Below are 22,149 nucleotides of genomic sequence, written 5' to 3'. Positions count from 1 at the left end.
CATGGACTTTAATCAAAATAAGACTAAAGTAAACTCTTTCGACAAAACAGCTATTCTGCAACAATATATAAATACATATAAATACATATGCACATTAATTCATCTTAACTCTGTTCTATTCTGTCTATATGTAATATGTCATTTGTTTTATATATGCTTGCATTAGCATTTTAAAGTGTGCTAAAATCTATCATAATGAATAACTCCTGCAAGCAAGCTTCCTCTGGGCCAGGACATAGACAACCACATGCAGAGGGATAATCCACTCACTTGGTTAACAAATATATACATTAAATAAATACATGTATATTTGTAAACATACTACACAAGTAACCAATTAAGAACACTCACTGTGAACAACATTGTGTTCCAATGATCCAGCGAGCTGAGGACCTGAATCAATCATCTTGTCAACAGCATTCTTTTCAGATGATGAACAAATCTGCCACATAAAAACAAAGTACTAAGTACAATATTTTCACTTAAATGAGAGAGATTCTAAATAATTTTAGAACTGCAGCACATTTTACAATTCAAGTTTATGGGATCCACAGAAATCTAAACAGTAGCATTTATAGCAATTCACCCCATGGTTTAGCACCCTTTTCACTTATAGAAAGGGAAAACATTTAATGTTCTGCTGGCACTAGGTTATTCACAATTAAATTACAAAGGATACAGATTTCATAGAAATGCAGGGCTAGGCTTTTTAAGATTCTCATGGAACCTATAACTAAACAAGAAGAAGAAGTTATGTACTCACCATAACGTTCCATCTGAGTAGGTAAACTTCATTTGTCAGCAACCTATGGGAATCGGATCCGACCTCGGATCTGAGCCGGCAGTTTTCAACAGCTTTAGATCCGAGCTCCAAGCTCCTCTCCCTACCCATAATCCCCTGCCAACCCTGACTGACCTCAGATCAAGTTTGCCCAAAAGCAGATACTGCTTGAAGACTATTGCTCTCAAAGATAAAGTGGGTAACACCCATGGACCTGAGTATGAAAACATTCGTAAGTGAGGGGGCAAGAGGGAGGGACGGTTGCTGACAAATTAAGTTTACCTACTCAGATGGAACGTTATGGTGAGTACATAACTTCTTAATCTGAAGTAGTTAACTTCATTTGTGCAGCAACCTATGGGACAGAGTCCCCAGCTACCTGAACCTTGGGCGGCCTTCATGGAAGGATGTTTCGGAGCACTGCAGAGCCAAAGGATGCTCTCCCTCTGGAGATAATGTCCAATTTATAGTGATGGATAAAGGTATGAGATGAGGCTCAAGTGGCTGCCGAAAAAATATCATCCAAAGAGACTCTAGCGCTAAAAGCCACAGAGGTAGACATAGACCAAGTAGAGTGGGCATGGACTCCCTGAGGTGCGGGCCTGCCAGAACTTTCATATGCTAAAAGGATACACGGCGAAATCCATCTAGACAGCGGGACTTTAGACACAGATTTACCCAAGTTAAATTTGGCAAAGGAGACGAACAACTGGTCAGATTGCCTATGACCAGATGTCCTGTGGATGTAGAAGCAAAGTTGTCTATGCACATCCAGTGAGTGTAATTTGTATTCCCCTTTGTTTTGGTAATTAGGAAAGAAGACTGGTAGGTTGATGGACTGGTTAATATTCAATTCAGAGGCAATCTTGGGAAGTAAAGAGGGATTGGTCCTGAGGTAAACTCTATCCTTGTGAAAAGTCAAATATGGGGGTTTTACACAGAGGGCTTGTAGTTCAGAGACCCTTCGAGCCGAGGTGATAGCGACAAGAAAGGCCGTTTTCCATGACAAGAATTTAAGACCTACTGAAGCTGCAGGCTCAAACAGGGGAGCTGTCAAGGCCTGAAGCACCAGCGTTAAATCCCAAGGAGGGACTACATCCTTCACTGGAGGTCTGAGCAGAAAGGTGCCCTTCAAAAATGTCTTACACAATTTCGTGGTGATCAAAGGGCCCAGTTCATTGCCCACGTGATAATGAGAGATAGCTGCTAGTTGAACCTTGACTGTGGAAGAGCTAGCCCCCTGATGAAACAGCCCTGACAGGAAGTCTAATACCGCGGGCAAAGAAACTGTGAAAGGATCCAAATTTTGACGTTCCGCCCAAATGGAGAAACGTTTCAATTTGCTACTATAGATCTTTCTAGTAGAAGGCTTGTGCGCTGCTACTAGAATAGTTTTAACTGGGGAAGAGATACCGGGAGTCCTAGCTACAAGTGGAACTGGAGCAGCGAAGCTGTGAGCTTGAGATTGTCCAGATTTGGGACTGGGAAATCTAGGGGGGTGGGATATTAGATCCGGACGGGGATCCAGAATCCAAGGAGGATTCACCAGATGAGACCAAAGGTAAGGGAACCAGGTCTGACGAGGCCAGAATGGGGCAATGAGGCTTATCCTGCTCCCCAACCGGCTGGCTTTCTGTAGAAACTTCAGCATCAGAGGAAGAGGAGGGTAAGCATAAAGTAGACCGGGAGGCCAAGCATGCACCAGACCATCTCTCGGAGGTTCCCCAGAGGGGGAAATGAGAGCGAAGTAGTCGTAACATTTTGTGTTTGAGGGAGAAGCAAAGAGAACGCAACAGGGTTGACCTCGTTCGGCGAAAATTCGATTCGCTATCTTGGGATTCAGAGACCACTTGTGTGGTAACAGGATGGTGCGACTTAGTCTGTCCGCTAGGATGTTGGACCGCCCCGGAATGTGCGTTGCTATAAGAAAGCGGTTGGTGGAGATCACCCATTCCCACACCCTCATGGCCTCTCCACAAAGTGGGTAAGACCTGGTTCCCCCCTGTTTGTTGATGTACCAGACAAAAGACATATTGTCCATCTGAATCGCAATCGTTCCTACAGGAAGAAGGTCCTGAAGTGCTTGCAATGCTAACAGCACTGCCCTCATCTCTAGGACATTCATATGCAGAGAGGTCTCCGTGAGGTCCCACGTGCCTTGGACTGTCCTGCCAGAACAATGCCCCCCCCCCACCCGAGGCGGGAGGCGTCCATGGTCACTGTGGCTAGGGGAGGGGCCATAGAAAAGGGGCGTCCTTCCTGGAGGTTCGGAGATTGGAGCCACCATAAGAGGGCCCTCTTGCAAGCCCTGCTGAGGGGAATGGGATGGCTCAGAGGATATCGAAGAAAGGACCACTGGACCTGGAGGGTCCATTGTAAGACTCTCATGTTCAAATGCGCCATTGGCAATAGGTTGATTGCTGCCGCCATTGAGCATAGAGCCCTCAGGACCAATTCCGCTGGAGGAGCTGGAGATTGTAGAATGGCCCGCACATGTAGCCTCAGGGTTCGTAGTCGGTCTGTGGTCAAGAAAGCTAGGAGCTTGTTTGTGTCTAATCTGGCCCCTATGAAGTCTATAGTCTGAGTCGGGATAAGAGATGACTTCTCTATGTTGGTAGTGATCCCCAGCCGGGGAGCTAGATGAAGAAAGTAGTTCCTGGCTGCGTAGAGTAGATGCCTTGTCGGGGCGGTCAAGAGCCAGTTGTCCAGGTATGGGTAGACCTGAATTCCCTGGTGCCTCAGGTGAGCCGCTATAACCGCTAACACTTTGGTTAACACCCTGGGGGCTGTGGTGAGACCAAAGGGAAGGACTGTGAATTGGAAATGACTGGCTCCTAGCCAGAAGCGGAGGAACCTTCTGGATCGCCTGTCCATCAGAATGTGGTAGTATGCATCCTTGAGGTCTATAGAGCACATCCAGTCGTTCTCCCGCAAAAGGGGGAGAATGGATTGAAGGGTGACCATGCGGAACTTCTCTTTGGTTACTGACAGGTTCAGGGGTGGAGAGGACGAGGATAGGTCTTAAGTCCCCCGTCTTTTTTGACACCAAGAATAACCTGGAGTAAAACCCCGACCCGCACTGGTCTGGGGGATGTGTTGGATGGCTCTTTTTTCCAGCAACTGTTGGATTTCTGTTGCTGCGGCCTCCCTCTGATCAGGTGGGACATCGGGGAGGTATCTGGGGCTGCATGGGTAAAGAGAAAAGGGAATCTGATATCCTCTGGATATAATGCAAAGCACCCAGCACTCTGCCGTGATGGACCCCCAAGCTGCTAGGTGCTTCGAGAAACGCCCCCCCGACTGCCTCCAGAGTGGAGCAGTCGAGCAACCCCTCAGGGGTGTTGCGTGGGTTTGTCCAAGAAGGGTTCTCTGGATCCATAGTTCCGCGGGCCCCCTCTGCCTCTAGGACGGCGTCCACCCTGCCCTCCTCTGCCGCGGAAGGGCTGGGAGTCCGGAGCGGGGCAGGACTGTTGCGACTTCCGGAACCACATCTTCTTCTGTCCCTTTTGGTTCTTGGAGAAGGACCTCTGGGGAGCAGAGGAGCGGACTCCGATGGCAGACAACGTCTTCCCGTCCTTCTCGCTCTGGACCAAGGTATCGCAAACAGTTTTGCCAAAAAGGGCAGAACCATCAAAAGGGGCATTAGCAAAAGACGCCTTGAAGGGTTCCGTGAAATCACAGTGCCGGAGCCAGGCCTGACGCCTCATGACAAGGCCTGCTCCACTGGCTCTAGCGGCTCCTTCCGTGGCATGGGACAGTAGCCGCATAGAGGTGTTTGATATGGATCGGAGAGTGGCCATCCGGGTGGAGTGCAATCGCTTGTCCTCCACCGACATGGACTCGGGGGGGTGACGCAGCGTACTCTTTGATAAGGTCCCGCTGCAGTCGAAGCACATGTGCCATGTAGTTCAGCGACCTCACAGAGAAGGTAGCTGAACTAAAGACCTGCTTCCCTAAATGGTCCATCGACTGAGACTCCTTGCTCGGGGGATGAACCGAGGGACTCTCCTGAGCTAGTTCCCACATGGTGGCTGCCGCCACCAACATGGCATCTACAGGGGACCCTTACTCCAGTGGGACTTGTCAGAGGGTGGGCTGAGAATTTTGTCCAGGTGCTTGGGGACTGGCTCCACAGTGTCTGGCTCCTTCCACGCCCTGGTAGTAATCAAATCTACCAGGGGGTTGGCTGGAGGGGACACCCAAGAGGTAGACGGGCCTGCTTCAAATGCCTCCAGGAACACGGATTCGTCCGAGGTAGGCTTTGGGGCAGACCACCCCCCCTTATCCTGAGCATCTCCATGATGTCACCAAATGAGACATATTCGGGGGGTGATCTTGGGGAGCCTTCCCCCTCCTCCAAATCCGTGTCCTCAATCAAGGACTCAGGGGAGTCCAGGTGCCTCCTTTTGCACTTTCACTTGTGAGGAACATCCTCGGGGGGGGCTGCCCGAGGAGGTCTCACCAGCCACATCTTGTTCCAAAGGAACGACCTGAGACGTCAGAGCAGGCTGTCCCTGGGGTCGGGTGATGGAAGTCGGGCCCAACAGAGAAGGAGTGCAGGGTGGAGCCGTGGCAAGGGCCGGGGGCCTGGAATCTCTTGACAGGGCCCTCTCCACCACTTCGAATGCCGAGGGATAGCTGCTCTCTCTCGGATCCGAAAGCAGACCCTCACTCGGATCAGACGGACAGATCGGGGCCGAAGCGATTGGATCTGACGGACCAGTATGCTCCGACCTGGATATAGCCGAAGGCATACCGATACCCCCGGATCCGAAGCTCAGCCCTCGGCTCCGAAGAAAATGGACCCGACAGACTCAAGGGAAGTGTCGGCGGCGAAATACCCGAGACTATCGGCGCTGGCACACCCCCGGCTCCAAGACTGCCTGGCTCCGAAGACTCCGAGCCCGGGAAGCGGGACGGAGAAGGAGCTATCGGGGCAAAAAAAAAGGGGTCGAGCTCCCCCTCGGAGGGGGGGGGGCAGGAGCACTCCCATCTGCAGTTGGGCCTGGAGGAATCTTCTCATCACCCGGTCCAAATTTGCATCCATGAGACTTCGGGTTGATCTCAATGAGGCCACCGAGGCGGAATGGGAGTGTCGCCTCAATGACCTCGAAGGAGATCGGGTCTCCTCCTCCTTAGGACCCGGTGAAAAGCACGGGGACCGGATCCGAGACGGAGGAGACCCAGAAGTCCTGGAGGGAGAAGACCGCTTAGCCGGGGGGCCAAAGCGGAGGCCTCGGCCCGCTGCTTGTGGTGTTTCTCCCTCCTTTTATCTTTCCTGGCCTCCCTCTCCTCCGGGCCTAAGGTAGGAGGTTGAGTCCCGGCTGGGGGGAGAGAAGTAGGAGTGGCAGCCGCCGCAGTGGGAGCCATGGGAGGACCGGAGGTAGAAGCCGAATCCGGGAGCAGAAGACGTGCCAGAATCAGCTTAGACCTCCGGTCCTTGAGTGCCCTGGGGTTGAACGCCCCACAGATGGAACAACCAGAAGACAGGTGTTCAACCCCAAGGCACAACATACAGCGAGTGTGGCCATCCACCAGGGACAGTTTATGGCCACACCCGGTGCACTTAGAAAAGATCGGCTTTGGGGCCTCAGCCATTTTAACTAAAGTGAAAATCACACACGTTAGGCCTCAAACACACACACACAACCCTAATGGAACCACGAAGGAAGGGGGAGGTAAATGACAAAAAAATATAAAGTTAAACTATAGAGGGTTTTATACAAAAAGGGACCTGGAAACACTCACAACCAAAAACTGAAGAAAAGAGAAGAAAAGGTAAATTTTTTTCTCACAAAAAAGTCTCTAATGCCTGGAACTCTAGATCAAGCTGCTGTTGGTTAACCGTGGCAAACTTGATCTGAGGTCAGTTAGGGTTGGCAGGGGATTATGGGTAGGGGGAGGAGCTTGGAGCTCGGATCTAAAGCTGTTGAAAACTGCCGGCTCGGATCCGAGGTCGGATCCGATGAAGTTAACTACTTCAGATCAAATAATTACATATTAGAATTCAGCCACAGCTAGCAGTTTATCCAAGAAAGAAAACAGTTATAAGGAATTGATCTGTATGCAGATCTGAGTCATCTTTAAGTATTACATGCTTTGAAGAGCTCCCTTGCAGGAATGATCTGAATGAAAGTTCACTACAATTCAACTATCCACTTGTACATTTTGCTGCCATAGTTTACTAGCATGTGATCAAATATCCTTAAAAAACTGCTAGCTTGAGGTTCAATCAGTTCACACTTACAAAAACTAGAAGCTTTCAGAGAGAAGCTCAGACTACAAAGACTCCTTAGAGGAAAGGCACATTCACATTACAACCTAAAAGACCTCTGTCTAATTGGTGGAAGTTTTCCATAAACAATATTAAACTGACCATTTTTTTTTTTCAAAACTGATAATACGTTTGCTAAATTACAGCTATCTTACAATTCGTACAAAAAGCAGTCTAGGGTATGGATGACAACTGTTTTTCAAACAGATGAAGGTTTTCTAACTGAAGTTTCTCCATGTTAAAACTGGTTGTCTGAAAATAAGAAAAAGACACTAACTAAGGAGTGCAGCACGTCTCAGTTTTTAATTTTGGATGAGCACTTTCGTTAATGAAGTGTTAACTTCTTCAGATAAAGCACAATACACAAGCAGTTCTTTAATTAAGGAAGTAATGGTTATGTGTTTGCCAAGCCTCCTCTTTGATCTAATCACATGCTCAATTTCATCAATTCCAATGCCATGGACCAGCTCATTCTTACCTCCACTAGAAGAAGCAACATCCTTGACCTGGTTATTACTAACATGGGCAACCGTTGCGCTACACCAATAGTCAATTCCTCCCTGGTTAGATCCGACCACAAACCAATCACCATGGAAATCCACATCTCACCCACACCCCCCACAAAGGTAACCACCATGAGAAACTTCTCCAAAGCGGACTTTGGGCTCCTAAAAACAGAGGTGGCTAACTTCATGGCACCCATGTTAATGGAAAATAGATGCAAAACTGCCGAATCATACATCAACGCACTGTACGAACACATACATAAATGCATGCCCAACAGAACCAAGACACTCTCCTCCAAAGGAAGGAAGCCAATCTGGTGGTCCCCTGCCATTAGTAAACTCTACAACAGAAGGAAGAAACTGTTGCAGAAAAAGGTGAAGTCCCAAGATTGGAAAACCCCCTTATTAGCCTCAACAAAAAGTTGAGACTCCCTCATCAAAATGTCGAAAGCCATCTATAAAGACAGAATTGTGGCAGCCACTAAAAACAACCACAAAGCCTTCTATAGTTATATCAAGAATCTCCATGTCAATACACAGGTTTGCTATGAGTTAGTGCACAATGGTACCTCCTATACTGAGCCAACAGATATTGCCAACATACTGGCCGACAGATTCAATGCCAACTTTACCCCTCTCTCCCCCTAAAGGACCAATCACAATACAGGAGGAATGCCAGGCACCCAACATTACTGCAGCACAGGTCAAACCTGCATTGTCCAAGGCCAAGAATACAGCTTCCATGGGACCCGACAATATCCATGGATGTGTTCTACATGAACTACAAAGTGAAAGTACAGTTGTGTACACTTACCATAAATGTAGACGTTCAAGTATATTCACTGTTGCAGTCATCACATTTGGGTTATTTGCTGGCAGGTAGCCCTCAGCCGGCCTGAATACCAGAGTCTTGGGATTTCTGCGTTGGATGCTGTCGCTTCTTCCATGACGTCAGGTCGTCAGGGGTATAAAACATGCAGCCGATGCCATTACATCAGTTTTTCTTGCCCCAGATGTCAGGTGGCCTCAAAATAGGAAGCAATTATATGGTGTGGAACACCCCCCGCAAAAAGCAAATACACATAGTATAAGATATGCCAAGCCAAAAAGGATAGGTGAAAGCAAAGACAATAAGGGGGCTGGAGGGAGGGTAATCAGGACTGTAACAGTGAATACACTCGAACATCTACATTTATGGTAAGTGTACACAACTGTACTATGTTCTTCGTGTTTCACTGCTGCAGTCATCACATTTGGGTTGATTCCCAAAGCTAAGGAAGGGTGGAGGTAGATTAAGAAGCATTAGGGCTGGCAATCAGGCCCTGTGAGACTGCTGTGGCAAATCCAGCTCTGGATTTAGAAAAGATAGGCAAGTGGTAATGCTTGGTGAAAGTGTGCACAGAACTCCAGGTTGCAGCTTCCAGGATGTCCCTGGTAAGGACTTCTCTGAAAAAAGCAGTAGAGGTAGATGTAGCCCTAGTGGAATGTGTTCTTATCCCCTGTGGGGTAGGTTTTCCATGGTACTTGTAGCAGAAATGGATGCAGTGTGCTATCCATTTGGAAATGGTTTGCTTTGAAATGGCCTTCCCCTCTGCCCCTGCAGCAAAGCTGACTAGCAGCTGGTCAGATTTTCTGAGAGGCTTAGTCTTGTCCAAATAGAATCTAAGCGGTATGTGCACATCCAGAGAATGCAGTATCCTTTCCTCTTTACTCTGGGGATTAAGGAAATAAGTAGGCAAATGAATGGACTGGTTTAATGCTACACTAGACACCACCTTGGGCATAAAGGATGGGTTAGTCCTGAGGGAAACCCTGTCCGCATGGAAAGTAATGAAGGGTTCCATTGCCATACGGGCCTGCAGTTCAGAAACTCTTCTTGCTGAAGTGATGGCTAGAAGTAAAGCTGTTTTCCATGAGAGGAATTTTAACTCTGTTGTAGCAGCCGGTTCAAAGGGGGAAGTGTTAGTTTTTCCAAAACAAAGTTAAGGTTCCAGCCTGGAGTGGGAGCTCTCTTGGGGGGGTCTTATATTTTTGGCACCTCTAAGGAACTGTTTTACCAAAGGATGACAGAAGACGGGTGGCTCAGTATTATAATGAGCTGAGATGGCAGAGGCATGAATCTTAACTGAAGAGAAGGATAGGACCTTGTGGAGCATTTCTGTTAAGTAATCTGGTATATGAGGTAAGCTGGGCACAGTTGTGCCCATCCCCTGAGACTGGCTCCAGGAAAGTACAGTTGTGTACACTTACCATAAATGTAGATGTTCGAATGTATTCACTGTTGCAGTCATTACATTTGGGTAATCCTGCTGGCAGGTTGCCCTCAGTCGGCCTAAAATCCAAAGTCATGGGTCCTGCATCGGCTGCTGTCACCCCTTCCCTGACGTCAGGTCATTAGGGGTATAAAAGATGCAGCCAACGCCATTTTCTTTAGTTTTTCTTGCCCCAGATGTCAGGTGCCCCCAAAAAGGGTATAAACATGCACCAATATAAACTTTACCTTCCTCTACAAGCAAATACACCACATAGGTTGTATAAATCAGAGAAGGAAAGATAGGTTCCATCAGAAGAAAAAGGGAGAAGGCGGGTGGGTAACCTGGACTGCAACAGTGAATACACTCGAACATCTACATTTATGGTAAGTGTACACAACTGTACTATGTCTTCGTGTTTCACTGTTGCAGTCATTACATTTGGGTAGAGTCCCAAAGCTATGGATAGGAGGCTGGAGCTAAACAGCATTAGGAGCAGCTATGAGGCCCTGCAGAACTGCAGTGGCAAAGCCTGCCCTGGATTTAGAGTAGAGTGGCAGATGATAGTGCTTTGTAAAGGTGTGCACTGAACTCCAAGTAACAGCCTCTAAAATGTCCTTAGTTGGTACTCCCGTGAGAAAGGCTGCTGAAGTGGCTGCAGCTCTGGTTGAACATGGCCTAATGCCCTTAGGCACTGGCTTGCCATGGTGTAGGTAGCAGAAACTAATGCAGTGGCCTATCCACTTTGAAACTGTCTGCTTTGAGATAGCCTTTCCTTGTGATCCTGAAACATATGCCACTAGTAATTGCTCTGTCTTTCTGAAAACTTTGGTTCTGTCCAAGTAGAATCTAAGCTGTCTGTGTACGTCCAAAGAATGCAGAATTCTCTCCCCCTTGTTCTGTGGATTTAGATAAAAAGTTGGCAGGTGAATAGTTTGGTTAAGAGCCACACTGGACACCACCTTAGGCATAAATGTTGGGTTTCTCCTCAGAGAGACCCTGTCTGGATAAAAAAATGATAAAAGGTTCCACAGCCATGAGTGCCTGTAGCTCTGAAACTCGTCTTGCAGACATTATTGCTAGGAGCAGAACTGTTTTCCAAGATAAAAACTTTATATCAGCAGTAGCAGCTGGCTCAAAAGGAGGCAGGATGAATTTTTCCAAGACATAGTTGAGGTCCCATGCAGGCATTGGTGATCTCCTTGGAGGCCCAAAATTTTTGGCTCCTCTGAGGTGCTGTTTTAAGTAAGGGATGAGAAAAAATTGGTGGCTCTGTATTTTAATGAGCTGAAATGACAGAGGCATGAATTTTAATAGATGAAAAAGTCAGGCCTTTGTCCAGCATCTCAGTTAAGTATTGCAAAATCTGAGGAATATTTGGCACAGCTGTATCAGTTCCTTGTGCCTGGTTCCAAGCACAGAATCTCTTCCATTTTCCAGCATAAGATTTTCTGGTACTAGGCCTTCTGGCCTCCGAAATGACATCCATCCCAGCTTTACTGAAAGGTATGTTTTGTATAACTACATTATCTGCCATGCTGCCAGGTTTAAAGTCCTGAGTTGGCTGTGCAGGATCGGATTGTTTTTCTGGGACAGTAGATGAGGTATTTGAGGCAAGGTCCAAGCTGGGCATTGAGACAAGGTCTTTAGGATTGGAAACCAGTACTGGCAGGGCCAGTCTGGGGCAATCAGTATCATTTTTGGCTTCTCCTGTCTGACCTTTAGGAGTACCTTGGGGAGGAGAGACAGTGGGGGAAAGGCATATACTGATAGGTTTTTCCAGCTGAAAGATACGGCGTCCACTTTCCATGCTTGTCTGTGATAAGTCCTTGTGCAGAATCTTTTTAGTTGGTAGTTGTGAGGGGAGGCAAATAGATCTATGTTCGGGCATCCCCATTTCTTTGTTATCATACTGAAGACTTGTGGATCCAGCTGCCACTCGTGGGGATCCATTAGGTTTCTGCTTAGTTCGTCTGCCAGAGTATTTTTCCTTCCTGGCAGGAACTGCGCCTGCAGATGTACTTGGCAAGTTAATGCTGTGTCCCACAAAGTCATGGCTAGTCTGCAAAGGGGGTAAGAATGTGTGCCCCCCTGCTTGTTTATATATCACATGACCGTGGTGTTGTCTGTCTTTATCAGCAGTTGTCCCGGATGAAGTAGGTCCTTGAAGGCTGTCAGGGCATTCTGAACAGCTAGCATCTCATTTTGATTGATATGTAGATGCATTTGGGTTGAGGACCATGTGCCCTGAATACATCTTCCTGCCATGTGGGCCCCCCAGGCATAATCTGATGCGTCTGTTGTTAGTGTCTGCCTGGCTGGGGGTAATGTGAATGGCTGTCCATTGTTTTGGTGACAAGCCTTTGCCCACCATCGAAACTCCTGTTGTAGGCAGGGAATGAGAGTCATCATTGTTTCCAGGCTGTGGCAATGTTGAGTCCAAACACTTTTTAGGTACCACTGAAGTTTCCTCATATGCAGTCTTGCATATGGAATTAGTAGGATGCATGATGCCATGAAGCCCAAAACCTGCAGAATTTTTCTTGTAGATAACTGGGCCTTTGTTGCCAACATTTTGAAATAGGTAGTCAGCTGCCTTTGTTTGTCTGGCGTGAGATAAGCCATCTGGGCAGTTGTATTTAAGTTTGCACCCAGGAATATTATCTCTTGAGAGGGTATTAGTTTTGATTTCTTTTCATTGGCTGTGTACCCTAGGCATGTTAGAAGTATTTTCACAAATGCCAGATGCTGTAGAAGAATGTCCTTATTCTCTGCTTGAATTAGACAGAAAGTCCAAGTAAGGATAAATTTGTATTCCTCTTTGTCTGCAGAATGCAATTACTGGTGCCAAGCACTTTGTAAAGACCCTGGGCGCAGTAGATAAGCCAAAGGGCAGTGCAGAGAATTGGTAATGCATTGAGCCAGCCTTGAATCAGAGGTATCTTCTGCATAATTGTCTGATTGGGACATGCAGGTATGCCTCTTTTAGGTCTAGAGTCACCAGTCAAGCGTTCTTGCCCAGCATGGGCAGAAGCTGCTGCAAAGTCATCATCTTGAATTTTGGTATATCCAGGAATGTGTTCAGAATACATACATCCAGTGTTCATAGGTTCATACTAGGCTATCTGCCCTGAGGCAATTACAAGCCTAGCCCGATTTTGTTTGGCTTACGCCACCCCTTGATTTGAGTATACTGTGCCTTTTTTAAGGTTTAGTTTACTGTGCCTCTGTCTAATAGTGACACGGAAGTAATCCCCGGGACAAACCTACGATCCCCCATCCACTCATCAAGATTCTTCTTGAAGAGATTCAGTGAGGTGCTCTGCCTAACATGAATTGGAATTTTATTCCAGAGCGAAGGGAGCCTCTGGGTTATGAATCTGTCCCTCCAGCAAGATCTATTTATTTCTGTGCTGAGGTTCAAGTCCCTCGAGCGTGTGGCTCTAAGGGATTTAGATTTACTGAGGTGGAGCATGTCCATTAATTCTGGATTGGACATAGCTTTATATGTCAGGCATAGATTGCCTCGAAGTAGGCGGTATGCAACTGAGTAGAGCTGGAGATCTTTTAACGGAGCAGCATATGGCATCTGCTTGAGTCCCTTGATCCTCTTGGTGAGGTACTTTTGGGGTCTTTCTAATTGCTGCAGATGTCAGGTAAGGCACATCCCAAAAGGGGCATTATATTCTATGATAGGCCTGATGAGGGATGAATAAAGGGGCACGATTACCTCTCTTGATCTAGATGTGAATCCTTTCATGATGAGGTGGGCTATGTAGAAGGTCTTTCTAACCACTTTGGCAATGTAGTTGTCAAAGGAGAGACTGCTATCAACTTGGGTCCCCAGATCCCTAATTACTTTCTCTGTACTTAATGGGTTACCGCCTATGTGGTAATTTGTGGGCACATTGTTTTTGCCAAAGGGTATGACTATACACTTTTTGGCATTTAGCTTTAAACCATGGCTCTGGCACCAGTTATCCGTCTCTGTGAGACCTTTTTGAAGGATGTTTGTGTCAGCTTGAGAGTCGATTATGGCGCCCAGTTTGGAGTCATCTGCAAACTTGGTGAGTCATAGTCTTCCCACGATGGCCTGTACCTCGGAAAAGTATATACCGAACAAGAGCGGTCCCAGGACAGAACCTTGTGGGATGCCACTTGTGACCGGTTTCGAGTCTGACATGGCTCCAGCAACTCTCACTCTGTGGGTTCTATCTTTGAGCCAGTTTGCGACACATCTTGTGACATAGGGGTTTATATTTAAGCCGGATAGCTTATCTATGATGCCCGAGTGGGGTATTGTGTCAAATGCCTTTGCTAGGTCCAGATAGGCTGTGTGGACTACCTTCCCTTCATCTATGGCTTTGGTGACTGTTTCAAAGAAGTCGACCAGGTTCAAAAGGCAGGATCTGCCCTTGACGAAGCCAAATTGGGTAGGATCTAGTGTCTGTAGGTCCCCAATGTCTTTGTTTATGAGCTCCATGATGATCCTTTCCATAGCCTTGCAGACTTGGCTAGTCAGGCTTATGGGGCGATAGTTTCCAGGGTCCGTAGAGGCTCCGCCTTTGTGGAGTGGGACCACTGTTGCTGTACGCCATTCTGTGGGCACATATCCTGTAGTGAGGCTGAGATTGTACAGCTGTTTTATTTGAGGGGTTAGTTCTTCTTGGAGTTCATGTAGGACGCAACCCGGGACGCCATCTGGTCCCATGGAAGCAGTGTTTTTTGCTTTGGAGAAGGCAGCCTTCACCTGAGCATCAGAGATGTTTGGGAGGCAGCCCTCTGCCGGGATAGATACTTGTTCTTTTGGGGGGGAGGGGGTGGAGAAGTTTGCACTGAACCTGTCTGCCAGGATATTGGCGATGTCTGTGGGTTCAGTGTATTTTTTGTCGTTTAGAATCAACTCAGAACAAGTCTGGGAGTTGCATCCCAGGTTCCTAACATAACTGAAAAAATCCTTATGATTGTCTTTAGTGTCCTGTGCAATTTTTCTCTCAAAGCTGGCCTTGGAGGATTTTATGAGGGATCGTAATTTTTTGCTAGTACTGATCAGAGCTGCCTTCCCTATTAGGGATTTTGCTCTATGATGTAGTAGCTTCCTCCTTCTGTTGTACAGTTTATTTATGGCTGGGGTCCACCAGACTGGACGCCTGCCTTTGGATGATTGGGTCTTGGTTTTGTTTGGGATAGCATGATCCATGCATTCCTGGAGATGTCCGTAGAATGCGTTTATATAGGATTTTGCAGTTTGGGCCACAGTTTCCACTGGCCCTAAGGCCTTGAAGGATTCCACTTCGGTTTTGAGAAGTGAGAAGTTCGCTTTTGAGAAGTTTTTCACTGTGGTTTTCTGGGTTGGGGGTGGGGTCGGGATGTGGATATCCAGTGAAATTAATTTATGGTCTGATCTTACCAATGAGGGATATACTTCTGGTATGGAGCATAGAGTACCCATGTTGGTAATGATCAGGTCTAGTATGTTATCCCCTCTTGTAGGAGTGGTGACGAGTTGTTCCATAGCATTTGAGTTTATAATTTCCAGGAACCTTTGGGCTAAGGTGCTGGGGCTTGAGTAGTGCTCCTAGTCTATGTTTGGGTAGTTGAAGTCGCCCAATATAATGGTGTTCGGAGAGATCTTCATGTTCTCCAATGTTTTCAGGAAAGCTGAGTGGGATTCCTGACTTTGAGAGGGTGGTCTGTAGGATGCTATAAACTGAAAAGCAGTCTTGCCCACTGTTAGTTGCACATGGATGATCGCCGATACTTCGTGCAATGCCACTAACTTGGAGGTGTGTATATCCTTGATAAATATGGAAACTCCCCCTCCTTTTGTGGTTCGGTCCGGGTTTTGGGGCCGAAAAGCATGATATGAGGTATAACCTGGTAGTGCTGGGGTTCTCTCTGGAGCCTTGAACCAGGTTTCTGTCACTGCACAGATATCGATGTTCTCCATACTGAGGAGAGCTTAGAGTGTGTGCATCTTGAGGTCAAGACTTCTGGCGTTTAGCAGCATTACCCTTAGTTTCTTGTTCCTTGTGCTGTCTATGGAGGTGGGTTTGACTTTTGAGCCTTGCCTAAAAAAGGCACTATGGGGGTGGCAAGAGCCTTTCCAATATCTGAAAGCCCAGCGGTGACAGGTGCAAGCCGTCCCTAGCGAAGCAACGTGGCTTGTCGAGCATGTCATCCCAGGCTGACAGACACTGGATCCCCTTTGAATGACACCAAAATTTTAGCCAATTGTTAAAATCGATCATTTTGTCTTTGTACTGTGGCATCATTCTAGGTGAGGGTAAGATGCTGCTCAAGGTCAGGGTCATACCGGCCTGGGCTACATGATCAGAGAGCTCCTCTATGTCTCTTTTCATGTAGTCCAGGGAGGTACGTCTCAGGTCATTCACACCAGCATGTACAATGACTGAGTCATATTTGTATTTGCTTTGGAGTGACCTGAGTGCTTGCATTATGTGGCGGATCCTAGTGCCCGACAGGCAGCTCACTGTGACTTTCTCTTTGTTCAGCCTGGTGAGCGGGACGTCAGTGAGTCTGACAATAGAGTCACCTATTACAAGAGTATCAGGTGTGTTATTCAGCCTTAAGGGCTGTGGCTGCTTGGCACACTGACTTTGTGGGCTATGTGTTGTGCGTGTTTTGTTTTGGGGTAGCGTTTGCTTGGATGTCTGCTTTGGAGGTCTCTGTTGCTTAGGTAGATTTTTATTTAGAGCCTCCGAGTATGTTTTTGTGTATTTATGTGTTTGGTTCGCTGATGTGGTGGGACTATGTGATACTGGAATTGTGTTGTGTGAGGTTACCTTCTCCTCCTAACTGGTTTCACCAGTTTTGAGATGAGAGAGCTCAGCCTCCAGTTTGGCTATATGGTTGCATCTCTCACATATATTTGAACCTGTTTAGAGGAGGAGAGGGTTGTCCGTGTACATGAGACAGTTGTAACATTGCCTCAAAATTCCCAGATTCACCAGCTGGACTGGAGAGGAAACCATTGACTGACCTTTGGACATGCTAGAGTAATATAGGGAAACTGAATTAAGACGGACCAATAGGGGTCAAGCTAATCATAGAGAGTATAAGACTAAGTAGTGCTTATGGTTTAATAGTGCTAACTTGTAAGATTACTTATTTGGACCAGTGAATGGGCCTTAGAATGAGAATATGGTGTTTAATTTGAGAGATAGAGCAGTTCTAAGGGAAAAAGTGAAGAGCAGACTTCGTGGAGCCAGGAATAGTTTAAACCCAATTAGGCGGCACAGCCCTTTGTTGCGCTATGCACAAAAACGCACAAAAGAGGGTTTTAAGAGAGGGAGATCAAGGAGTTTGGAATTGACCCAAAATGGCCAATAAAACTACAGTTTCAAGGCAGTAACCACTCCCACAGGGGCAGGCAGGCTGCTCAATGTTTATCACTACCACTGATGAACAGAGAGACTTCCCTTTAGCCCAAGCAAAAAATAGCCTCCAAGAAACTTACAAACAGTTTAGAGCAGCAAGCCTGTAAATGAACTTTTTTAAATCTCAGAAAAGTGTGAAAAAAGCAAGTTTTTTTTTTGTTTTTTTAAGATAGCAGAGGTTCACAAGTATCAACAAGTTATAACAGTGCAGTAAATGACCCCACACTTGAGAGCTAGGCCAGAGACAGATAAAATGCAAGTTTTAAGAAAAAAACGATTTTAAAAATAAGTGCAAACAGGAAATTCAGTAAACAGCTCTAGGTTGTGTTCTAAATACAGTTACTAATGCAAAAACTCCAGCTCTTGTCCTTTCTGGGTACCAAGAACAGTCTTGAGTAAAATCCTTGTCCCTGCTCTTGCTCTGGTACTTGTGGAATGGCCCCCATGTCCATGAGGGATAAGACTTGTTTTTGTGCCTCTGCCCATTGATTGTTTGGCAGATCTGGCCAGCCGTTTGCCTTTGGCAGGGTACTGAAATGGAACGTGTACCCTTGTGACATGAAATTTAGAACCCACTTGTCCTGGGTTATAATGTGCCAATTTTGAGGAAAAAAGTGCAAATTTTCCCCCTAAGCGTGCTGCCAGCAGATAAGTGCTTGGTGCTGGCAGGGGGAAGTCATTGGGACTGTTTCCTGTACAGTTGTGATTTGTCTTCTCCAACTTTGGAGGTAGAAGTACCTCATTGCTTTGACCTGTAGGAACCTCTAGGGCATCTGGATCTGCCCCTTTGAGGTCTGTCTGACACAGGAAAGGACCAATTCTTTGTAGGCCAGTATCTGTTAAACCTTGGTGGTTGTACTTGTAAAAAATCTTTGACAGTTTGCATTGATTTAACTTTGTCCTCCATTTTCTTTAACACCTCCTCTGCCTTAAAACCAAACAAAGTACCATGCTGTAAAGGTGCATCCAATAACTTAACCTTGACATGATCAGGCAGATTTTGTTCCTTTAATCAAGCATGCCTCCTAATTACAGAACCCGTAACTGCGGCCCTGCAGGAGGCCTCCAAAGAATCAAAACCACATTGCAAAGTATGCTTTCCAACTTTTTCAGCTGCATGCAATAAATCCTGCATTTCCTTGTTTTCTGCACATTCAGAGTTTAATAACATTTTCTGTTTAAGCAATGCCATGACATGTTGCTGATATTTAAGCATATGAAACTGAGAGTTTAAGGCCCTTATAGCTAAGGTAGCAGATGAGTAAACCTTTTTCCCCATCTATCCAGTGGCCTAGAATCTCTGTCAGAGGGGGTAGGGTTTTTTGCAGTGGAAGCCTTAACTCCTTTGGGACCCTGTGAAATAGTTTCTGGGTCTGCAGCAGGGTTTTTAAAAAGGAATTTATGAGAGTGATGGACCCTGTAATATCTGTCAGGCTTAACAGGAGCTGGAGGTAATGAGTAAGGGGTAAGACTAGACTCCGAAAACACATCATCTACAATATCTAACACAGGTGAGATGGCTAGTGGCCTGTGTTGGGGTAAAGGAAATTCCTGAGCCTCTTTTTAGATTCTGAAAAATTTTGGCTCTCCCAGTGGAAATGCTCCCTCATGGTATGCAAGGTTTCCCCAAAAGAATAGTCCTCTGAAGGAGAAGCTGAAGGTATGGATTCTTCAGCATCAGTATCCTTATAGGGGGGAAGAGAATATTCCTAATCAGAAGAGGAATTAGAAGAAATAGAAACCTGATCTGAAGATTCATAGTCAGTCTCTTGCCTAGGTCTCTTATCAGGAGGGGGATGGGAACCCCTGATCAAGGTAATTAAGTCTTCGGCCATTTTGAGCATCTGTTTTTTTGGGCATAGAGGCCTGTCCACGTGTCTCTTGAGTTTGTTTCTTTGCTTTAGAAGGTGCTTTAGTCTTTGCCTTTGTAGCTGAGGTTGGTTTAATGTAAAGATGTTTAGGTCTGAATACACCCTCAGAAGCCGGTGCCTGCTCAGCGGCTCTGGACCCATCTGAAGGAAGTATTCGAGGCTCCAGTACCTTGAATTTCCAGTGGCATGGCCGACTCCATATGGGAGTCGGTAGCGGCCTGCGACTCTAAAGTAGCAGGCGTCAGGGGCTGTGAAAGCGCCTCACTGAGAACCGGCGAACCGACGACTGGCTTAGGAGAAGCTTCGTCGTCGGTTTTGGGCCTCGATTGTCTCTCTCTCTACTTTTCTTTGTGTTTTTTGTGAACTCCGGTAGTCGAGTGGCTATCCGACGACATTTCTGGATAATTAAACCGGCGTCCAAAATAGTTTAAAGCAAAATCATACCAACGCTTAATAGTGCGTTGGTTAAATCTAGCACAAAACTGACAACCGGCAACGTTGTGATCAGGGCCTAGGCAAGGAATACAGTAAGAATGAAAGTCCTTATGAGGTATTTGCTTTCCACAAGAAATACAATTATTAACTTTTTCTGACATCAGTCTGGAGCAAGCTTTATTGAAGACTTCGGATCTGAAACTCGAACACGAAAATCTCAGGAGTCGGCCGACCGGCACTTGCGAACTGCTTCTGCTTCGGACACCGCACAACAAGAAAGACTAAAGAAATGGCATCGGCCGCATCTTTTATACCCCTGATGACCTGACGTCAGGGGAGGTGCGACAGCAGCCGACGCAGGACCCAGGACTTTGGAATTCGGGCCGACTGAGGGCAACCTGCCAGCAGGATTACCCAAATGTAATGACTGCAACAGTGAAACACGAAGAACATCAATATCTTTTCCACTTTTCTGAATAGGATTTTCTAGTACTAGGCCTTCTTGCCTCAAGCATGACATCCAGCACCTGCTTACTGAGGGTTGCTAGTGGTAAGTTCAGGGGATTAGCCAGGGTGCAAGGTTCAGGGTCTGCAGCTGAGGGTGCAGAATCTGGCCTGCCTGCTGGGACAGCAGGGAAGGAGTCTGAGGCAGGTGCCATGGTTGTAGCACTGTCAGACGGCGCAAAAGAGGATACCAGTGCTGGCAAGGCCAGTCTGGTGCAATCAGTATTGTCCTTGGCTTGTCCTGTTTGATCTTTAGTAGGACCTTCGAGAGGAGAGACAGGGGGAAAGACATAGACTGAAGAGCTTTCCCAGGTAAAGGACAGGGCATCCACTTTCCAATTTGGCTGTGGAGAGTTATGGTGCAGTATTTCTTCAACTGATAGTTCTGAGAGGAAGCAAACAGGTCCACCTCTGGTGTCCCTCATCTGTTGCTCAAAAGCTTGAATATTTTGGGTTCCAGTTTACATTCATGTGGGTTCATGAGATTTCTGCTTAAGTCATCTGCCAGTGAATTTAGTTTGCTTGACAGGAATTGAGCTTGTAGATAAACTTGGTTGCTCAAGGCTGTGTTCTACACAGCCATAGCTAATCTGCAGAGTGAGTAGGAATGGGATCCCCCCTGCTTATGTACCACATAACTGTGGTGTTGTCTGTCTTTACCAATAGTTGTCCTGGAAGAAAAAGGCCTTTGAAGGCTGTCAGAGCATTCTGTACAGCTAATATTTCTTTTTGACTGATATGCAGGTGCATCTGCTTTGGGTTCCATTCGGCCTGAATGCACTGCCCTGCCATATGAGCCCCACCATGCATAGTCTGATGCATCTGTTGTTAGGGTTTGGGCGCCAGGGGGTAGAGTGAAAGAGAGTTCCTTATTGTGGTTGCAGGCCTCTGCCCACCAAAGGAACTCTGCCCTTAGACAAGGAATTATAGGAATTATTGTTTCCAGGTCCTGAGAATGTTGACACCACAGACCTTTTAGATACCAGTGAAGTTTCGTCATATGTAGTCTTGCATATGGAATTAACTGAATGCAAGAGGTCATGAACCCTAGGGCTTCCAGTACTTTCCTTGCAGATAGCTGGGTTTTGGTGGCCAGTAGATTGAAGTAGTTTGTCAAATAAATTTGTTTCTCTGGAGTGAGGAATGCCATCTGGAAAGTTGTGTTTAAGCTTGCTCCCAGGAATACAATCTGTTGACAGGGTATTAGGTGTGATTTCTTTTCATTGATGGTGTACCCTAGTGAAGTTAGAAGTCCCTTTACAAATGCCAGGTGCTGTAATAGCAAGTCCTGACTTTCCGCCTGAATCAGGCAATCGTCCAAGTATGGATAAATCTGAATACTTCTCTGCCTGCAAAATGCAATGGCTGGAGCAAGGCTCTTTGTGAATACCCATGGGTGCAGTAGATAAGCCAAAGGGAAGTGCAGAGATAGTGCCTAGAGCCTGCCCTGAAGCATAAGTATTTCCTGCAAGACTCCCTTATGAGGATGTGCAGGTAAGTTTCTTTCACGTCTAGGGTTGCCAGCCAGGCATCCTTGGCTAGCATAGAAGCCGCTGCTGAACAGTTAGCATTTTGAATTTTGGCACCACCAGAAAGGTGTTGAGAATAGACAGATCCAAAATAAGACGCCAGGAGTTTTCTTTTCTGGGAACCAGGAACAGTATTGAATAAAAGCCTTGTCCCTTTTGTTCTGCTGGGACAGGTTGAATAGCCTTGATGCTGAGGAGAGAAAGTACTTACATTTGGGCCTCTGGCCATTGGTTTGGAGGGAGATCTGGCCATCCACTTAGGGTTGGAAGTGAGCGGAAGTGGAATCTGTATCCTAGGGAAACAATGTTTAAAACCCATTTGTCTTGGGTAATGTATTCCCACTTTTTTGCATGCAGTGCGAATTGTCCTCCTAAAGGTGCAAGTACTTGAGCAAGGCTTGGAGGAGTTAAGGATATGTCATTGTGCAATTTTACCATGGGAGGGTGGCTTACTACTCCTTGTTTTGGACGTGGGAGCACCCCACTGCTTAGACCTGTGCATAACCTGAGACTGAAGTCTTGGTGGTCTGTTGTCCCTGTGTTTGGACTGAGAAGGCCTGGAAGGGACTGGAAAGGACCAGTTCTTAGAAGGCCAAT

At 46.6% G+C, this 22,149-nt stretch overlaps 1 protein-coding gene across 1 annotated transcript in view; it reads right to left on the bottom strand.

Annotated features, from left to right (window-relative positions):
- The window catches only part of FAM91A1 (family with sequence similarity 91 member A1), a 1,899,235-nt gene that overhangs the window by 1,556,126 nt on the left and 320,960 nt on the right, over positions 1-22,149 (bottom strand). The window contains exon 7 of the mRNA XM_044066590.1: positions 352-442. Within this exon, the coding sequence (XP_043922525.1) occupies positions 352-442 (91 nt within the window). The remainder of the gene's footprint in view (positions 1-351; positions 443-22,149) is intronic.

This window comes from Protopterus annectens, chromosome 3.part1 (assembly GCF_019279795.1).
Source record: "Protopterus annectens isolate FY-2018-M chromosome 3.part1, PAN1.0, whole genome shotgun sequence".
In the NCBI taxonomy this organism is placed as follows: Eukaryota; Metazoa; Chordata; order Ceratodontiformes; family Protopteridae; genus Protopterus; species Protopterus annectens.
The sequence above is the reverse complement of the archived record's forward strand: the minus strand, read 5'-3'. Positions and strand labels throughout refer to the sequence as shown.